This window comes from Lipophrys pholis, assembly GCF_963383615.2.
Source record: "Lipophrys pholis genome assembly, chromosome: 7".
Taxonomy (NCBI): Eukaryota; Metazoa; Chordata; class Actinopteri; order Blenniiformes; family Blenniidae; genus Lipophrys; species Lipophrys pholis.
The window spans coordinates 18,793,271-18,810,019 of record NC_137638.1 but is presented as its reverse complement, the minus strand read 5'-3'; the positions used below and the strand labels follow the sequence as shown (position 1 = coordinate 18,810,019).

The 16,749-nt window shown below is 42.3% G+C and overlaps 1 protein-coding gene across 1 annotated transcript; it reads left to right on the top strand.

Annotated features, from left to right (window-relative positions):
• The first annotated feature begins 336 nt into the window (after nt 1–336).
• Nucleotides 337–11,500, top strand: tbx5b (T-box transcription factor 5b). Its single transcript, XM_080467531.1, has 9 exons — nt 337–742; nt 1,617–1,766; nt 2,135–2,229; nt 2,477–2,596; nt 4,070–4,217; nt 5,564–5,716; nt 7,633–7,724; nt 8,689–8,948; nt 9,660–11,500. The coding sequence occupies exons 2-9, from the start codon at nt 1,623–1,625 to the stop codon at nt 10,244–10,246; spliced, it is 1,599 nt and encodes a 532-aa protein (XP_080323657.1). The 5' UTR covers nt 337–742; nt 1,617–1,622; the 3' UTR covers nt 10,247–11,500.
• Nucleotides 11,501–16,749: the final 5,249 nt, after the last annotated feature.

The following is a 16,749-nucleotide window of genomic DNA, read 5'->3' as shown; positions in this document are numbered from 1 at the left end:
TAGAAAATGAACACCTTGACTTGTTAAAATAAGTTTTGGAACTTCAGATCATAAGGTTCCGGTAGAGCTAGAGCATTAATAGTTGGGAAAAGTATGTGTAATAACAAGATTTTATATTTCTTTGATTTTTTTTAGATTTTTTTCTCTGATGTGCGTGCATGCGTCAAGGTTTTATGTGCGCGTTGGTGCGCGCACGTCTGTGTAAGTCTGTGCACATTGGCCAGTGCCACGGCCGTGATTTGGGCTGCAGATACCGATGCACAGTGCAGACCTATGGCAGAGCAGAGAAAGCGGCAGGGGGAGGGCAGAACATGTGGGGCGGACTTGACTCCATTTGTAATGAAAGATCTGATGAGCGGGGTTCAGATCAGGGCTGCCGCCGGGTCCGCGAGGACAATACAGAGTCAACGAGACAAATGAGGGAGAAATTACTGCCGCTGTGAACGGATCAGAGCCTCCGGTGGAGCCGCGCGTTTGAGGCAGCTGGGAGGACGAGGCGCGCCGTGCACGCCGCCTCACGGACGCTGGAGATACAAAACAAACCCGATGATATGTTCAGATTGCACAGGGAACAGAGAGGATTTTCGAGAAACGACGAGGAAACATTTGGACGGCTGAATTTATAAGAAACAATCCACTGGAAGTACAAGCAAGCCACAACAAAATACGCCAGCAGCCTGCAGAGCGCGCAGGAGCGTGATGAGCGTGTTCTCTACATGCAGCACAGAGCAGTGCGTTTGAGGTAAAGGCCCTCAGAGAAAACTATCCAAAACACACACGCATATGACACACAGGCTGTGGTTGATGTCAGTGTATAAATTTTTAAAGCTGCAGACATTCATATAATTCACAATTCTGCTAGTATAAATTGTTGTTTACATTTGCAATAATAATCAAGCCAAAAAAAGCAAAATTACACAAAAATTGATTGAGCAGTAACACATAGATACAGTCTGTTGCTTATGTTTTTGTCCATTTGTCCACACAGACGTGTATGTTCAGTAGCCAAATCCTTCTTCGAAAACAATGATGAAGTTCAAGTTCACGCACATTTAATCTTTTTTCAGTAGAAGCCTGTAATTAGGTTATTGGATCAGTTACAGTGTTACTCGCTGGGAGAGCCATTAATCTAATCTGAGCTAATGTCTTTATTTTGCAAAAAAGGGGCTTTGTGTTGTTTTTGCTTCTTCTTTTCGCCACAAACTCAAAGTCCACAATCGGCGTATTAACGGCCGCTTTGTGCGTCCTTCAACAAAGGACCGTGTTGCACTCATTGTTGTAGTTGCGACATTGTTTCTGTTCCACAGCTTGTCCAACCAAGAAGTTGAATATTTCTAGAATTAGTTTTATAGAAGTAGCATGAATTATATAATGCAGCAACAATAAACTCCAATGTTTTGTGTCAACAGTCTGTCAAACAGCTCGTTTGAATGGATCAGATTGTCAAATGTTATACACAGCCGAGTGTGTTTATGTGTGGGGCCGACGCAAAAAAAAACCCAAAAACGTGTGTGTGTGTGTGTGTGTGTGTGTGTGTGTGTGTGTGTGTGTGTGTGTGTGTGTGTGTGTGTGTGTGTGTGTGTGTGTGTGTGTGTGTGTGTGTGTGTGTGAGACAGTGGGGCATGGCAAACGGAGGGGACCAGTTCGGCCTTGCAGAGCGCCCGGACTCGGATTGCATGGATTCTCCAAAAGACACCAAGCAGGAAAATCACAGCTTCAGTTTAAACTCACCCGCTTCACCGCAGACTGCATCCAGTCAGCAGCAGGTACCAGCCCAAATGTTAGGATCATTTTCAATATAATTAATTGTGTTGCCCATATAAACACACGCGCACAACATAAGTTACATCATTACGCATATGCGTATTCATAAACATATAACAAAACATCATAAATACAACCAGGAACTTATTCATAGTGTGGATAGTATGAAATATGTCACATATGGGGCGCACAGTAGTCCATATTTGAAGTTATAAGAAGTTATAGAATAATAATAGATAATGGAATTCTCATTTGGAAGTCGCACAAGTAATTAACTTATAGTAACAATCTGTGTTTTACGTTTATATTATTTCTCAGTCTTTTCACTTTATTGTAGTAAAAGCTGTTACATTTGTATGTTGTGCTGCAGGGGATGGAGGGAATCAAGGTGTTCCTTCATGACAGAGAGCTTTGGACTAAGTTTGATGAAGTGGGAACTGAAATGATCATCACCAAAGCGGGAAGGTATCTCACAATAATGTTTCACTTAATTACTTACACTTTTTGTGTTTTCTGCTCTTGAACTTTATTCTAACGAGACTGCGCTTTTAATGAATTGTGGTCCGAAAGGCCCTCAGGATGTTTTTTTTTATTCTTAATTTTTTTTTATTTCCATTCATTTCAACCTAACGTTGTGTGTTTTGATAATGCAAACCCCACTGTGTTGCTGAGTGAATATTCTTTTTTCCCCTGCATGTCCTGATTCCTATAGGAGGATGTTCCCCAGCTACAAGGTGAAGGTCACAGGACTCAACCCCAAAACCAAGTACATACTCTTGATGGACATTGTTCCTGGGGATGACCATCGCTATAAATTTGCAGACAATAAATGGTTCGTATAACTTTTAAATGTACTGGACGCATTGGTGCAACGGGTATAGGTCTGTTTTGAGTGTTGTTGTTTGTTTTTTTTTGGGGGGGGGGGGGGGGGGGGTAAACAATTTTCTCGGATGCTGACCACAAAGGCTACCAATTAGAATATCTAAAGTGATCAATGTTCCATGAAAAAAAAAAAAAATGAAATTTCAAACTCATCATACCAGAAAAAGCGCTAAATTGAAGTCAACCGTGTTGTTGTGCGGCTGTCCCCTCCACCCGCAGCCCCGGCGCAGTGCAGAGGTCGGGTGCTTCTTGCAGACTGTGATGGCCTACTTCCCCGAGTTTCCCCCCTATGTCTGCCCGCCGGTGACATCAGAATGTGACGGGTTCACGGGGCGGACAGGCGACTGGATTAAAAGTCCACCATTCAACTGTGCGTCCGTGTGCACGCGCGCGCTCGCGCGCGTGTGTGGGGGTGGGTGGTGGTGGTGTTATACACGCCATTGAGATCCATCATTGGTCCGCCTATTCAGATCATCACATAAACTTACTGCGGATAAACTTCAGCTTGAGAAAGAGAATCTCACCTCGGCGCGTAATGAAGCCGCTCCGTGTTTACAGAAGAAGCCTGAGGGATTCTGCAGAGGATCACGTGCCTGTTTGAGAAAAAAACCCCAAACAATTTATTTCCAAAACCATCTTCTTAATGGTTTTTTTTTTTTTTTTTTCATTTAACCTACCAATATATTTATCAATGTTTCCAAACAGAATCGGATTTATTGGCACGTATAGTTCTCACAGTATACGAGGAATTTGTTCTGGTGGGATTGGTGCACAAACAGTAAAATAGTGCAAACAAGAAAGAAGGGGGAAAAAAGTACAAAACAGTAGAGGAACATATATAAGTGAATTTAAGAATTAAAGTGTCCATGAAATGGTATTTACAGTGTACGTTATGAAGGCCTTTTTTCAAACTTGTGTATTACTAAAAGTTTTTTCGATTTTGTTTTATGTGTAAAACCTCAGAAAACTCACCTTTACGTACTAATACAGATAGTCTAAAATAAAATGTAAAAAGTGTCCTATAATGAGTGAAGCGTGAAGAGACAAAGAGGGGACAACGTTACTGACTGATATGACACAGATTCAAAACTTTTTGTAGTTAAAATATAAAAAAAAAAAAAAAAAAAAAATCAACCTAGAGGTTTCATGAATTTGGCGCAACTCCCCACCCCCCTGACTTGAATTACCAAATGTTTTAGCAGCCGTTTTTTTGGAAACCGTTTTGAAGGTAAAGTCCACAAGTGGCAGTGTCGGTGAAGCCACGCACGCTTTTTTAAAAAAATTGTGTCTGTATCACTAGAGCGCCCATCAGGCCCTGAGCAATAGGGCAATAGCCTTGGCGCGGTCAGAATAAAACCACTGTTACCTGTTGAGTGTCAGTGTCTTAACGTCGTTTTTTTTTTTGTTTTTTTTTACCGTATAGGTCGATAACGGGTAAGGCAGAGCCTGCCATGCCCGGGAGGCTGTACGTCCACCCGGACTCTCCCGCCACCGGGGCGCACTGGAGCCGTCAGCTCGTCTCTTTTCAGAAGCTCAAGCTCACCAACAACCACCTGGACCCCTTCGGACATGTGAGTCTGACCTCCTGTATTCACTTGGTCTGAGTTGTTTTCACTTGTTGCTGCTCAGACACAATAGAATAACATTGTACTTTAACATTGTGCAAAACAGCTTCAGTCCTTAAAACGAAGGGCCCGTGTTTATACAGACTTGACGTTAAAAGGACAAAAACTTCAGCAAAGACACAAATCATCCACTGCCCGCTGAAAGTGCCCACCGGCGAAACCAACTCGCTGTAATGCGCGTTTTAAATAATTAATTCTGAGTGATGTTTTTAAATGTAAGAAAAATGATTATACAAACCACCGCACGGGTCAAACAGGCAGACATGACCCGAGGAGCTCACTCACCGCTGCGCGCAGCTGGCAGCGCGTGAGCAGAACTCAGCCCACATCGTCACAACACGACACACATCAGCACCGCACACCTCAGCCCCGTAATGCCCAAGCACCGCAGCGCAGCGCAGCGCAGCGCACCGCGGTGCGTGCACACTGTGTGCATACTGTGTGACAGGCGCGGCGGCGCCACAGCGCGTACCCGCCATTGTTTTTACGCGCGCCTCTTGATCCGCGTGAAGGCAGAAAACAAACAGAAAGAAAGGCAATAATATAATTGCAGGCACGTTAGTTAGCGCTAATGCTTTCAATGACTGTAGAGTCCATTAGCTAATGCGTGTCACCGGTGGACACGTCGCCGCGATTAAACCGAGTCTTCCCCCCACCCCCACCCCCGCCGGGAAAAACAAACGTGCACGTGCGCGTAACCGCGCATACACAGGAGGTCCACGATCCAATTAAATAGCATTTGTGGTGTTGAAGGAATAGTTTTAGTTGTGTACTCTGAATTTTGAGTTATTATAGTTTTTGGATTATTTCTTTTGTCGAAGAACGTCTTGTTTGCACTGAAAACCACAGAGAGAAAAAAAAATCCCTTTTAGAGTCTGTCATTATCGTCTATCACATATGACAAGAAATGTTTCACATATACTATTATCAGTTCTTGCATTATCTAAACATGACATGATGACATTTAGATCAACTTGTCTGTCATCTTTGTCATTTTTAAAAACTAAAAATAAACATAATACTTTATGGATGTTTATATCACAGGGAAATTTCACTGCTGCCTTCAAGAGTAGCAATCAAAAGAAGATTGTTTTTGTCATATGTCATTACAACCTGTTTAAGGTTTAATCCATAAATCTCAGTCCTAAATATCAGCCATGGAAATGTGTGAATCAAAGCCTCTCAACTTGAGATAGGCATAATCTCCAGCTGGACTCCATAGGTCAGGTCTCAGCATCTGGGGTTCTGGACAGTCCTGTCAGTCTCACCCTCTCAATCTGTCTCCTGTGCAGATAATACTCAACTCCATGCACAAATACCAGCCACGTCTCCATATTGTCAAGGCCGACGAGAACAACGGGTTTGGCTCCAAAAACACTGCTTTCTGTACCCATGTCTTCTCTGAGACGGCCTTCATCGCAGTGACGTCCTACCAGAACCACAAGGTAGGATTCGGATATGTAACGGTGCTTAAAGTGAGAAACTATCACTCTCATAAAGAAAATTGGAAAATTCTATTAAAACAATGAAAGTCACTTTATGTTGCACAGACATACAGAGATTCTCCGTAATGTGAAGTGGTGCTTGTATTTATCGTGACTTTCAGACATCATCAGTTGTGAATATGAATTGCAGATATTTCTCACCACTGAAGCTATAGGTCACCATTATTCTCACAATTATGGAAATTTATCTCAAAGTCTTATGTTTGCAAATTTGCTGTCAAATGTATGACCATTAGACACACGAACATGAAGTTTTGCCTTTGGTCACGTGCCACAAGTACACCCACACACACACACACACACACTGAACACATCCAGCTTTAGTAATATTATGGCATAATATGACCTAGTATGGATCATTGGTTGGTGTTTATAAACCTGTAAACGCTAAAACCAACCTGTCTTTGTGTGTGTGTGTGTGTGTGTGTGTGTGTGTGTGTGTGTGTGTGTGTGTGTGTGTGTGTGTGTGTGTGTGTGTGTGTGTGTGTGTGTGTGTGTGTGTGTTGGGAGGGTGTTTGTAGCCTAATGACCTGTTTCTCCCCCTTGATCTTGGCGGAATCCAATTTCTTCTTGACGTCCTCTAGAACAGCTTGTTGAAGTTTGAGTCACTTTGTTAATTTTGGGTTTCATAAAATTTCATTTAAATTGAATTTTTTTTTTTAAACAATTGACTAACATGAAAAAATATAAACACGGGGAATAGATTACATTTAGGAATACTCAAAGTGTATGTATTTTATCACAAAGATTTCTTTCTTATTTTGAACGCTTTATCTTGTTCCTCATTTTACATATTCTATTTATTTATAGTATGATCAAATAGTGTAAGTGCATTAAATGCTTAGTGAAAAAAAAGTATGCCCAATACTCACGGAAATATGTTCACCAGATGTTATAGATAATTGTTAATATTTCAAGGACAAGCTATTTTCCATAATAAATTAATAAATACTATTGTCAACTGTTATTTTCTTAAGTTACTGTCATTAAGTATGATGACTGAAAATTCAGGTTCATATAGGTTTTGCATCCATGCATGTAAAACAATGTCTTTCATACAATGATACAAAATATGAAGTTATTACTTATAATGCATTTTTAGTCTTCAACGTCACATTATTTAATATATTTGTCAATAAAACCATCTGCTGTTATTTGTCCCAGATTTTGAATTGTTGTAATATGTTTGTCTCTGTAAATGCTTTAATATTATTCATAAAAATAGAATTGTCATTTATTATTTAGTTCATCATACAGAAGAAAAGGAAGACAACTGATAACATGTTTTTGTATTAAAATAGTGATTTTCCCAGATAGAAAGTACAGCTTTTGAGCTGGCCGTTTAGCAGAGGCTATCAGTATTTTTGACACTTCAAAGTTTGTTTGGAGCTGAGCTTGTGTCAGATCTCAGGTCCACTTGCTCGCAGTGTGACGGACCTGGTTTTCGGCCAAATGAAATCCTTCAAAACACAAAGGTTTACCTCCCATGACATCACTGAGAAAAATTTGAAGACTTAACATCAAAGCTCAAAAGCCCTGGACCTCTAAAAGCTTTGGCCTGAAATCCTTAAACCTGGCGACTGTTTGGGTAAACAGTTTATTCTGTGTCAGCTGGCGAGAACACAGTCCTCTGCGTTAAAAACGTCGGCTGCTGAGGAATGTCAGCCGTGCAGAGCTGCAGCACAACTGCTTTTAACATCTGCAGGGCCACTGCCTAATAGTGAACCACTGATTCAGTCAATGAGGGAAACTATATATCTATGTGCTTCTACTTGCATGACTCTGTTTCGCCTTTTGAACGTGCTGTACTCTTTGTCTCGCCTTAAAGGTTCTCTATGATTGTTTTTTGTCTTCAGATCACACAACTGAAGATTGAGAATAATCCCTTTGCTAAGGGGTTCAGAGGCAGCGACGACAATGAGCTGCACCGCATGGCCAAGCTGCAAGGGTGAGTAAAGCTCGTTAGTGTGCGTGCTTGTGAGCTTTCACAGGAAACAACTTCTATTATTCTCTCACTTGCTCCCTCGGCCAGGGGGGAGGGTCGTTATGATGGGGTACATATGGTCTTAGAGTGTGTGTGCGAGCAGATCCAAGTGATATAAAGTGATGTGAGCCACTGTCACCTGAAGGTTTAATCTGCCTCAAATCACAACTTAAACACGCTTCACACACACAACACACACACACACACACACACACACACACACACACACACACACACACACACACACACACACACACACACACACCGACCGAGCATTGGTTCCTGTGCTGCATTGATAAATACGTGTAGCTGCTGGTGTATTAGGCTGTCACTGCTGATCAGCTGACAGGCTTAAATGCTGTCTGTTTGCGTGCCGACCTAATCTACATTCAAGTGTTGTTGTGGCAAGCAGTTTAAAGATTTCAGAGAGGAGAGGAGAGGAGAGGAGAGGAGAGGAGAGGAGAGGAGAGGAGAGGAGAGGAGAGGAGAGGAGAGGAGAGGAGAGAGTCTATCTGAAGTGACACACGGATGGATGTTTATTTTTAGAACACTGAATTATCTCACAACACCACCGACTGTGTGTGTGCGTGCGTGAGTGTGTCGCTATCTCAGCGGGAGTCAGGGAGATGTGGCACGCTGTCTTCTACATACCACAGAGTTCACCGAGAGGGCAGCGAGTACAGAAAGAAATCAGAGCTGAAAGGACAGCAAATATCTAAGTAGACCGAGAGGGGAAAAAAAGTGGAAAAAACAGAAAACAAAACAAAATCTCAAACCAACCAAGCACATCCTGAATTTAATAATGAAACAATAGCTCTCGTGCAGGTTGAGGAGATGCAGATTTCTTTTGGCCTTCTTGAGGACAAAATGACCTCAGAAGCAAACTGTTGCTGCTCCTGTAAAGCCACGCTTTCCCTCCGTGTTCCAGGAAGGATTACCCAGTGGTCCCTCGCAGTACCGTTCGTCAGAGAGCTTGTCCCGCTGGGAGTCCCTTCAGTGGAGAAGGTCGGGGTCTGCGCGGCTCCCCCGAGGCCGTCGGCTCACCCTACAGTTGTGAGAGCGGCTTGAATGGCAACAGCCCCCAGGAGCTCCTGAGTGCCCCACCCGCACACTACACCCTGCCCCACCCCCACCCGCACCTGCAGCCTGGCCATCAACCCCAGGTTTACCACTGCCCCAAGAGGAAAGGTAGGAGGGAGCTGTGTGTTTTATAATTCCAGAGTGAAGAAATAGTGTTTCTATTCATCCATCCTTCTTCTATACATCAGTCTGCTGATAGTGGTCGTTTGTTTACTGTCAGGATTGTATCACGTTATTGAAACTGGTGGCCTGTTTTACTATCAGGCACTAAAATGTGAAAATCAGTTTGTAGCATTTGATTTGTGTTTGCAATCTGTGTGTAATCAACATTAGATTTGTTTAGCCAGCAGCCAAATGAAATAATACATAATTCATCCTCCTGTCTGCTCATATACAATCACTTGCATGGGTTTCGTCAGATATTAATCAAAAAAAAAAAAAACATATTACTTTTCCACTTTGCTTGTAAAGAAGTTTTGATATATATATACATATTTAAGATTATCCTCTAATATAGATGATCATAATTTATAAACCATTAAATTATGAATGGGTTAAACATACATGACATGTAATCTTTATTTTCAAGTGAGCACAACTATTTAAAAAGAAAGTGAGATTCATTCGTTTATATGAAAATCTGGTGTGTAATTCTGGATTTAAAAAATAATCTTTTTTATCTATTTATCTATTTCAGTTTCTCTACATGTGTACCTTTTTCAGATACTTTGATTTGTCAAAATATTGATTTAATTTCTGAACTGTGATTTCCCCAGTTTTACATTTTCATTAACACCATTTCCCTCTGTCTCCCTGCAGTCGAAGAGAATTGCTCCGCAGGAAGTCACCCACACCCGTACAAGAAACATTTTACTGGTGGCTCACCATGTGAGGGCGAATCTTACTATCACCCCTCCTCCTTCCCTCCTCCTCCGCCCAGTCTCTCCAACAATCCTGCCCTGGGTCTCACCAACTCCCCCTACAGCTCAAACTTGGGAGAACGTCAGGCATGCATGTTTGCAAGCTCCGAGCCCAGAATGGATGAACTGAACTGTGCTCCCTGGTCGTACACCTGTCCACTCCCCGCTGCAATGACCCCTATGGAACCATACCCACCGTATACCCCTCATCCCACCTACAGCTCCAGCCCCCAGGGGTCTCGACTCAGTGCTATAGCCCACCAGAGCTCTCCACCTCTGGGGGAACACATCGGCCAAGACACCTACCAGAGCCAGAGCTCTGGACCCCCGTCTCAGAGCTCTCAAAACATTCACAGCAGGCCGCTCAGTTCTCCTCTCCGAGAGTTTCCTCGCTACACGTCCAATCTGTCTCCTCCTCTGTACCACACGCTAGAGACGCACACACACATTAGGTGTGGGGTGCCAGAGTGGAGTGCAGCCTCCTAAGTTAACAAGACGGAAACCTGAAAGACTCCCAAAACGGACGGATATTCAGGGCCTCCTTTTGGCTCCTCTGACAGATGCTGCAGTGTATATGGACTAAATATGATTTGACATTTGTAAAATAATTGTGAAAAGTGTGATCTTGTGTTGTGTGAAGGGGTCCCATGTAAGACGCATTACTCCTACCTGCTGGAGGGAGCAGTGGATTCTAAAAGACTGGACCTGGACATGAAACAGGTGATGCTCTTTCTCAGCAGCATAGTGAACATTACGGGGTCGTCCAATGTCTTTGCCAAGTCAGGGACTGGTGTCATCCAAATGTTTTCACTGTGAGCCCCCGACCGTGAACAGTGCTGAGCTTTTCCTCTGAATGACTCCCTCTTATTGTATTGTGAAGGGTGTAAATTGTGACCTCCTGTCAGACAGGCTGTAACATTTACTGACCAAAATAATCTCAGCTCTCACAGCAGAGCCTGGGGCAGACTGTTTTTTTTTTTTTTTTTTTTCCATTCTGCGGCAGAGCAAGGCACAGCTCTGTGCTTGGCTTCAGCAAAGGAAAAAAGACACGAGTTGTCTGTGTGTGTGTGTGTGTGTGTGTGTGTGTGTGTGTGTGTGTGTGTGTGTGTGTGTGTGTGTGTATATGTAGGGCCTATGTCAGCTCAGCTCAAGGATGCTATGAGTTAATTTCCAGTGAGACTGGCGGTAGTAGCTGCAGGCACTGCACCATAGAGATAAACAGTTTGTTTAGACCACGCTACAGGCAGAACGACCTGTAAACACTGTTTCCACTGCATTCTGGGTAAATGCACAACTCAGCGTCATGCGGCCGTCACAGCTGTCCTCTCAGTCACCCTTTTCTGACCAATCTTCTTTCTCTGCTCACTGAGAGCTGACCAATGAGCACGTGGCTCTGTCTTATCCTCAGCTGACCAGTCAGAGCTCAGAGTGCAGCGTAGTGTATGTGTGCATGTGTTGGCCTTTTTTTTTATTTTTTGTATGTTTGTGAATAATTCACGAGTCCAGTGTTGAGTTTTTACATACGAGGATTGAACGTGAAGAAATAACGTGCTGTAAATGTGTTGTTGTTGATACACAACTCCTGTCTGTCCTTTTTGATTTAAACATGAACTGGTTGCAGTAATACTCAACTAACTGCTACATTGGTTCTCTTTAACAGATTGGTCCATGTAGGTAACTGTAAAGAAACATTTGTGGCTTTGTTTGTGCAAGATAAATGCAAACTGAGATTTTTGTTTCATTTTTGTGTCATGAAGCAGTTTTGTATGTTTCCGCCCAGGTGTTTCCAACATGCAGTAACTTGTAATGGGTGCTCTACTGTTTCCAATCATCAGTGGGCAGAGAGCAGAATCTGCATTGTTCCTCGATATGCATTTGATTTCTGTGTGTGTGTGTGTGTGTGTGTGTGTGTGTGTGTGTGTGTGTGTGTGTGTGTGTGTGTGTGTGTGTGTGTGTGTGTGTGTGTGTGTGTGTGTGTGTGTGTGTGTGTGTGTGTGTGTGTGTGTGTGTGTGTGTGTATGTGTGTGTGTGAATGCATGAGTGTTTGTTTTATAGGTTGTTTTTTATTTCAGCCTCGTTCCTGCTTATAGTATTTATTACTCTGGATTTGTAAAGACTAGTTTGATGTTGACTTGTGAAACAAGATGGTACTGTTCAGAGATATTTGTTTCTCTTTGAGGGTTTGTTTCCAGTGTCACCCTCCATCTCTACGTGGCGATAAATAGTTGTGATGAACAAATTTCTGTTCAATGGAAATACAGATTTATAAACAGAAATTTAATAAATTTTAGAGAGTAAGGTGACCGTTTGAAGATTTCCTTTTTTAACAATGAGACAAGAAGGGAAGTGGAGGCCAGCCATCAACATTCCCAGGGGGTTATTTAAAGTGTGCTCAGCACCGTACGATTGGAAACTCTTTTAAGTGCTGTGCAGCTTATCACTTTCCCTGCATGTATGAATATGAAGGACCTGATAACAAACATGGCCTCATTTAGGAGTGTTAGAGAGAAGGGTTTAAAGTGTAACACTGTTTACGATGCTGTCTTATCAAGTATAATAGACTAAAGGGTCTCTAACTCTTCTACTGAGCAGTGAAACTCTCTGAGTGGTTTGGGTGCCGTGCATACCTTGTCCGCCTCTTCTTATCTCTGACAGGTTGTTTGGTATCTCTAGTCTTCACCAGCTGGATGGCCTCACTGACAACCTGCTGCCCTGAGAAAGGAGGGGTCAGTCGGGATGGAGGGCAAAGTAAGATGGGGATTTTGTTGATGGACCCCCTTGCTTCTCTGAGACTCCCTTTTAAACCACCATCAGTCGTCTGTCCTCGTTGCTGTCCTCTCACTGCCTCTGCAAAGTTAACCTCCCAAATCAGAACTTAAAGCAAAGTTATCTTGAAAGAATATTTGTATTTGTTGTCAAATGAGGGGTCGAGTCGCATGACAGAGGAGGACAAAACACACGTGCAGAAGTGAACTGCAAGGTTCAACATTTTCATTCGCAGTTTCAGTCCAAAACAGCAACCAAGAAAAACAAAAATTTTAAATCAAATGGCCTCTTTGTCTTGATGCTGTGCTCAGATTTATGGCCTTAAACATAAACTATTTTCCAAACCACCTTTCTTCACCTTTCTATATATATATATATATATATATATATATATATATATATATATATATATATATATATATATATATGGAGAGAGAGAGAGAGAGAGAGAGAGAGAGAGAGAGAGAGAGAGAGAGAAAACCTCTCAATTCAAGCTGGGCAAGTTCCGAGCTTAGACAACAAGTGAAAGAATTGCAAATAAGCATAACAGATTTGATGAAAGTACCTCTTCTCAAGGCATCAACATGGTTCTATGAGTGATTAATGAAACACTGTTTGTTTGGGTAAAATACAAACTAACAAATCAAGATGAGAAGCATCCTGACAGGATTCATATTTGCAATAGTTTCAGAATAGTTGATTGTTCAAACTTGTGTTTAGATTCAGCTGCACAGTTATACATGTGTTAGACGTTCCTTTTACTCATCTCTCTCTCTCTCTCTCTCTCTCTCTCTGGCTTGCTCTCATACACTATGAGGTCAGAGGTTAAGCAGGAAGCTCTTCAGAGGGTTTGTTCCTCCTTAACCCTTTGTCTCCAGACAAACTCAGACTGGGACAAGGAGGGGAGAGACGAGTGCGAGAAGAAGCAACATCTGAACAAAAGACTGCATCACTCCAGGTTCGCTTGTACAGTAAGAGGTTGTTGCAATGACCCCCATCTGGGAATGAACTGAGAGAGCAAAGCTTTTTCTGTAAAGTGGTAAAGTAATATCAAACACAGTGAGTGTGGATTGTGTGTATAAAGGACCTTAATCCATCAGCAGAAGACTTTCCCAGACATACCAGTCGGACAGTAGATTAATGAAGCTTTGTGATCAAAGAGCCTAAGTGGTGCTTATCATTATCTCCCCAACGCCCCTCAGCAAACACAAACACACAGACGCACGCATATACAGACTTATGCATGCACGCGTGTGTGCACACCCACAGTTCTCCACCTGCCCTTCATTCATCCTCATCCTCTTGTTCTGATTCAGTCTTGCTTCTTCGTGATGGTTTCTAGAAGACTCCAAGTGAAAAAAGCCAAATACACAAATACAAATAATATGCCGTGACCACCCGAAACCACATATGACATTTTCAAATGTCACTCATTTGGCCGGTAGAGCATAATATTTGTGGGGTTTTTTTCTGTTTTAACCAGAAGGATCACTGAGGACAGCTTCTGTTTCTCCTATAAAAGCTACTGTCCAGCTGTGCTGAGCAATTTCTCTTGCAAAGAATTAAAAAAAAAGACATGGAATAATTATCGACGGTTTCCTTTTCTTACTGGTCTATTTGTTTGGAAGTATAAATGTGTGTTGGAGTCTCTTGCAGAGCTCCAGGGGCATTTGTGTGATGTCAAGCATTAGTGATGCCATTTTGTGCAGAATAAGTGGTCTGAGAAGGGGGGTAATTGGTAAAGCTGATTATGGTTTGTCTCCCTGGGTCTGGGGGTGCTTCGTCTCTGTGGCAGTAATAGGCGACAGCTGACCAATATGGCACAATTACAATTCAACAATTACACTGCACTACCACGCAGATAAATGAAAGATCAGACATACAATTTCTATGTTGTGCAAGTTTAAAATAAAAAGTTTAACAGAATGTGGTAACTGAGATTTGTGTAGGAAAACTAACATTTCATCAAAGCCTGTTCAGATGGGTTTAGATGACTATTTTTGCTTTTTAGAGTCAGTCACACTCTGCAGCTGAAAATCCATTGTTGTACAAGAGACTGGAAACAATATAGAGTCCATTTTTTTCAGCAAGCTTAGTCATAGTCAGATTGCACTGTATACCATTAGGAGGGCAGCAAATGGCAATACAATAATGTAAAACATATAAATGTTTTTCCATTACATATGGTGTAACAAAGTAGGTTTATTTGAATGGTACGATCCATCCTTGTTGGTATTTAAAAGCCACAAGAATGGACTAATGATGTTAGGACCTGAATAGTAACAAGACTCAGACCAAAGCTAATTTTCCCCTAAATGAGAGTTTATGGCTGAAACTGCCCTGAAATCACTGAAGTAGATCTTAATATGAGCATATGGGCTGTCAAGGATAAGAGGCCAAGTAGGACTATGTGTGTATGTACGTGTGTTTATGTGTGGGTGGGTAAGTGAGGGCACTTGGGTTGTCCAGCGAGTTGAGTCTGGAAGACAAAGGAAGAGGTTAGAGGTCAAACTAACAGCAGACAGGCCGGTCCAGGGTCAGAGGGCTCAGACTAACCTGATCAGTGATGGCTGTTTATCTAAAGACCTCCAAACCGTCACTCTGATGGAGGTGGCCATGGCCAGGCTGGACTCTCACTTTCAGACCTGTTCACCAGCACGGTGCCACATCTGAGGAACCAACTGATCTGAATGTAAGCAATAAAAAAAAAAAAAAAAAAAACATGAATTATGTAATGTGGCGTCGGCCATTAGAAGGTTTTCTGTCACTTTCCACAGGGAGAATCTACATTTTTAGAAAATAAAAGCTATGATGTGTGCAGAAATAATTGTTTTAACTCCTAACATACTAGCCGAGCCCTGAAACCAGGAGCCAAACACACACATGACAGGGTGAAAGGGAGAGAGGCGCTCACACAGTGGGTGGTGGGGGGGGCTACGGCCCGTCGTGGAGCCAGTGTCCCGTCTGATTACAGCCAGAGGACTGGAGAGGCACGCTAATCCTACCCACACACACACACACACACACACACACACACACACACACACACACACACACACACACACACACACAGAACTATTCAATGAGAAGATTACACCCCGTTTACCCTGACCTCACTCCGATCCCTTTGTGCAGACAGGACAGGCAACATAATGATATCACTACCAGCAGGACTTCATTCTGCTCGCTCACTCCACACACTGACCACGCAGTCGCTGTCTAAGTTTGAATGAAGAGTGTTGTAATTGCCATACTTTTTCTTGTATGCTTCAAAAATACTGAAACTCCCTCAGTGTACAAACATCTCCACAAAGACGTGATGAGAAAAGTTTGATGGTGTTTCAGGAGCAGTATGTTCACTTTTTTTATGTGTTCGAAGCAACAGAGATTCTGCTTTGATTGGGAAACATTGAATTGTTTCAGTCAATATGATTACATTATATACAAGCTATTTGTGATATTTAACATAAATAATCTAAATATCAATATGGAAATAACATTAACAAAAAACACTGGTTTAAAAAAATGATACAATCAAAAAAAGAGTGCTTTTAAATGCCCATGATTGTTTTTTCTTTTTGTGTTGTTGTTGCAATTTTACATTGTTTGTAAAATACATTATTGCAAAGTAATTTCAGGAGTTAGAATAACGTTACACTCGATAAATGGGAATCCCCAGCTAAATCAATAGAAAAAAATCTACCTTTCAAACCTGCAACAGACCGTTGTATTCAAAAGTTGTACTTTTATTTCCTTTTTGTAGAGTTGTTTTTGTTAAAGTACCTTGTGACGCAGCCTCTCCTGCAGCCGCCCTCCCTCCCAGCCTTTAGGACTGCCCGCGCATCCTCCATGCTTGTCGTGGCTCATGTACAAACGTGCTTACAAACAGGCAGTACAAGGCCACTACTGTGAGACAAACACAAAACACAAACATCAATAAACAAACAAATCCCTGAAAACGTCGTATGCACATGCAGCCCGATTTCAGAGCACTCGCTCATGCTGCTGTCAGAGCCCTTTGTTTGCCAGGAGCAGCATTGTTTGGTTCATACCGAACACGTTTCTGTGATCTTGTCTCATTATTAATAGATGGTGTCAGAGAGTCGCTGGCCTCTCTGTCTGACAAGGCATTAGCATGAACACAGACTTCCTCTCAATATCTGTTTGCAGCACCCTGTTGACCTTTAATTATGAATGTCCATATGTTTGTTACCTGCCCACTT

Excerpts from the sequence above, each read along its gene's own strand:
- tbx5b (XM_080467531.1), top strand. The coding sequence starts at position 1,623 with ATGGCAAACGGAGGGGACCAGTTCGGCCTTGCAGAGCGCCCGGACTCG. Across the intron at positions 5,717-7,632 it reads CGTCCTACCAGAACCACAAG|ATCACACAACTGAAGATTGA; the intron begins GTAGGATTCGGA and ends TTTTGTCTTCAG. Across the intron at positions 8,949-9,659 it reads CCACTGCCCCAAGAGGAAAG|TCGAAGAGAATTGCTCCGCA; the intron begins GTAGGAGGGAGC and ends GTCTCCCTGCAG.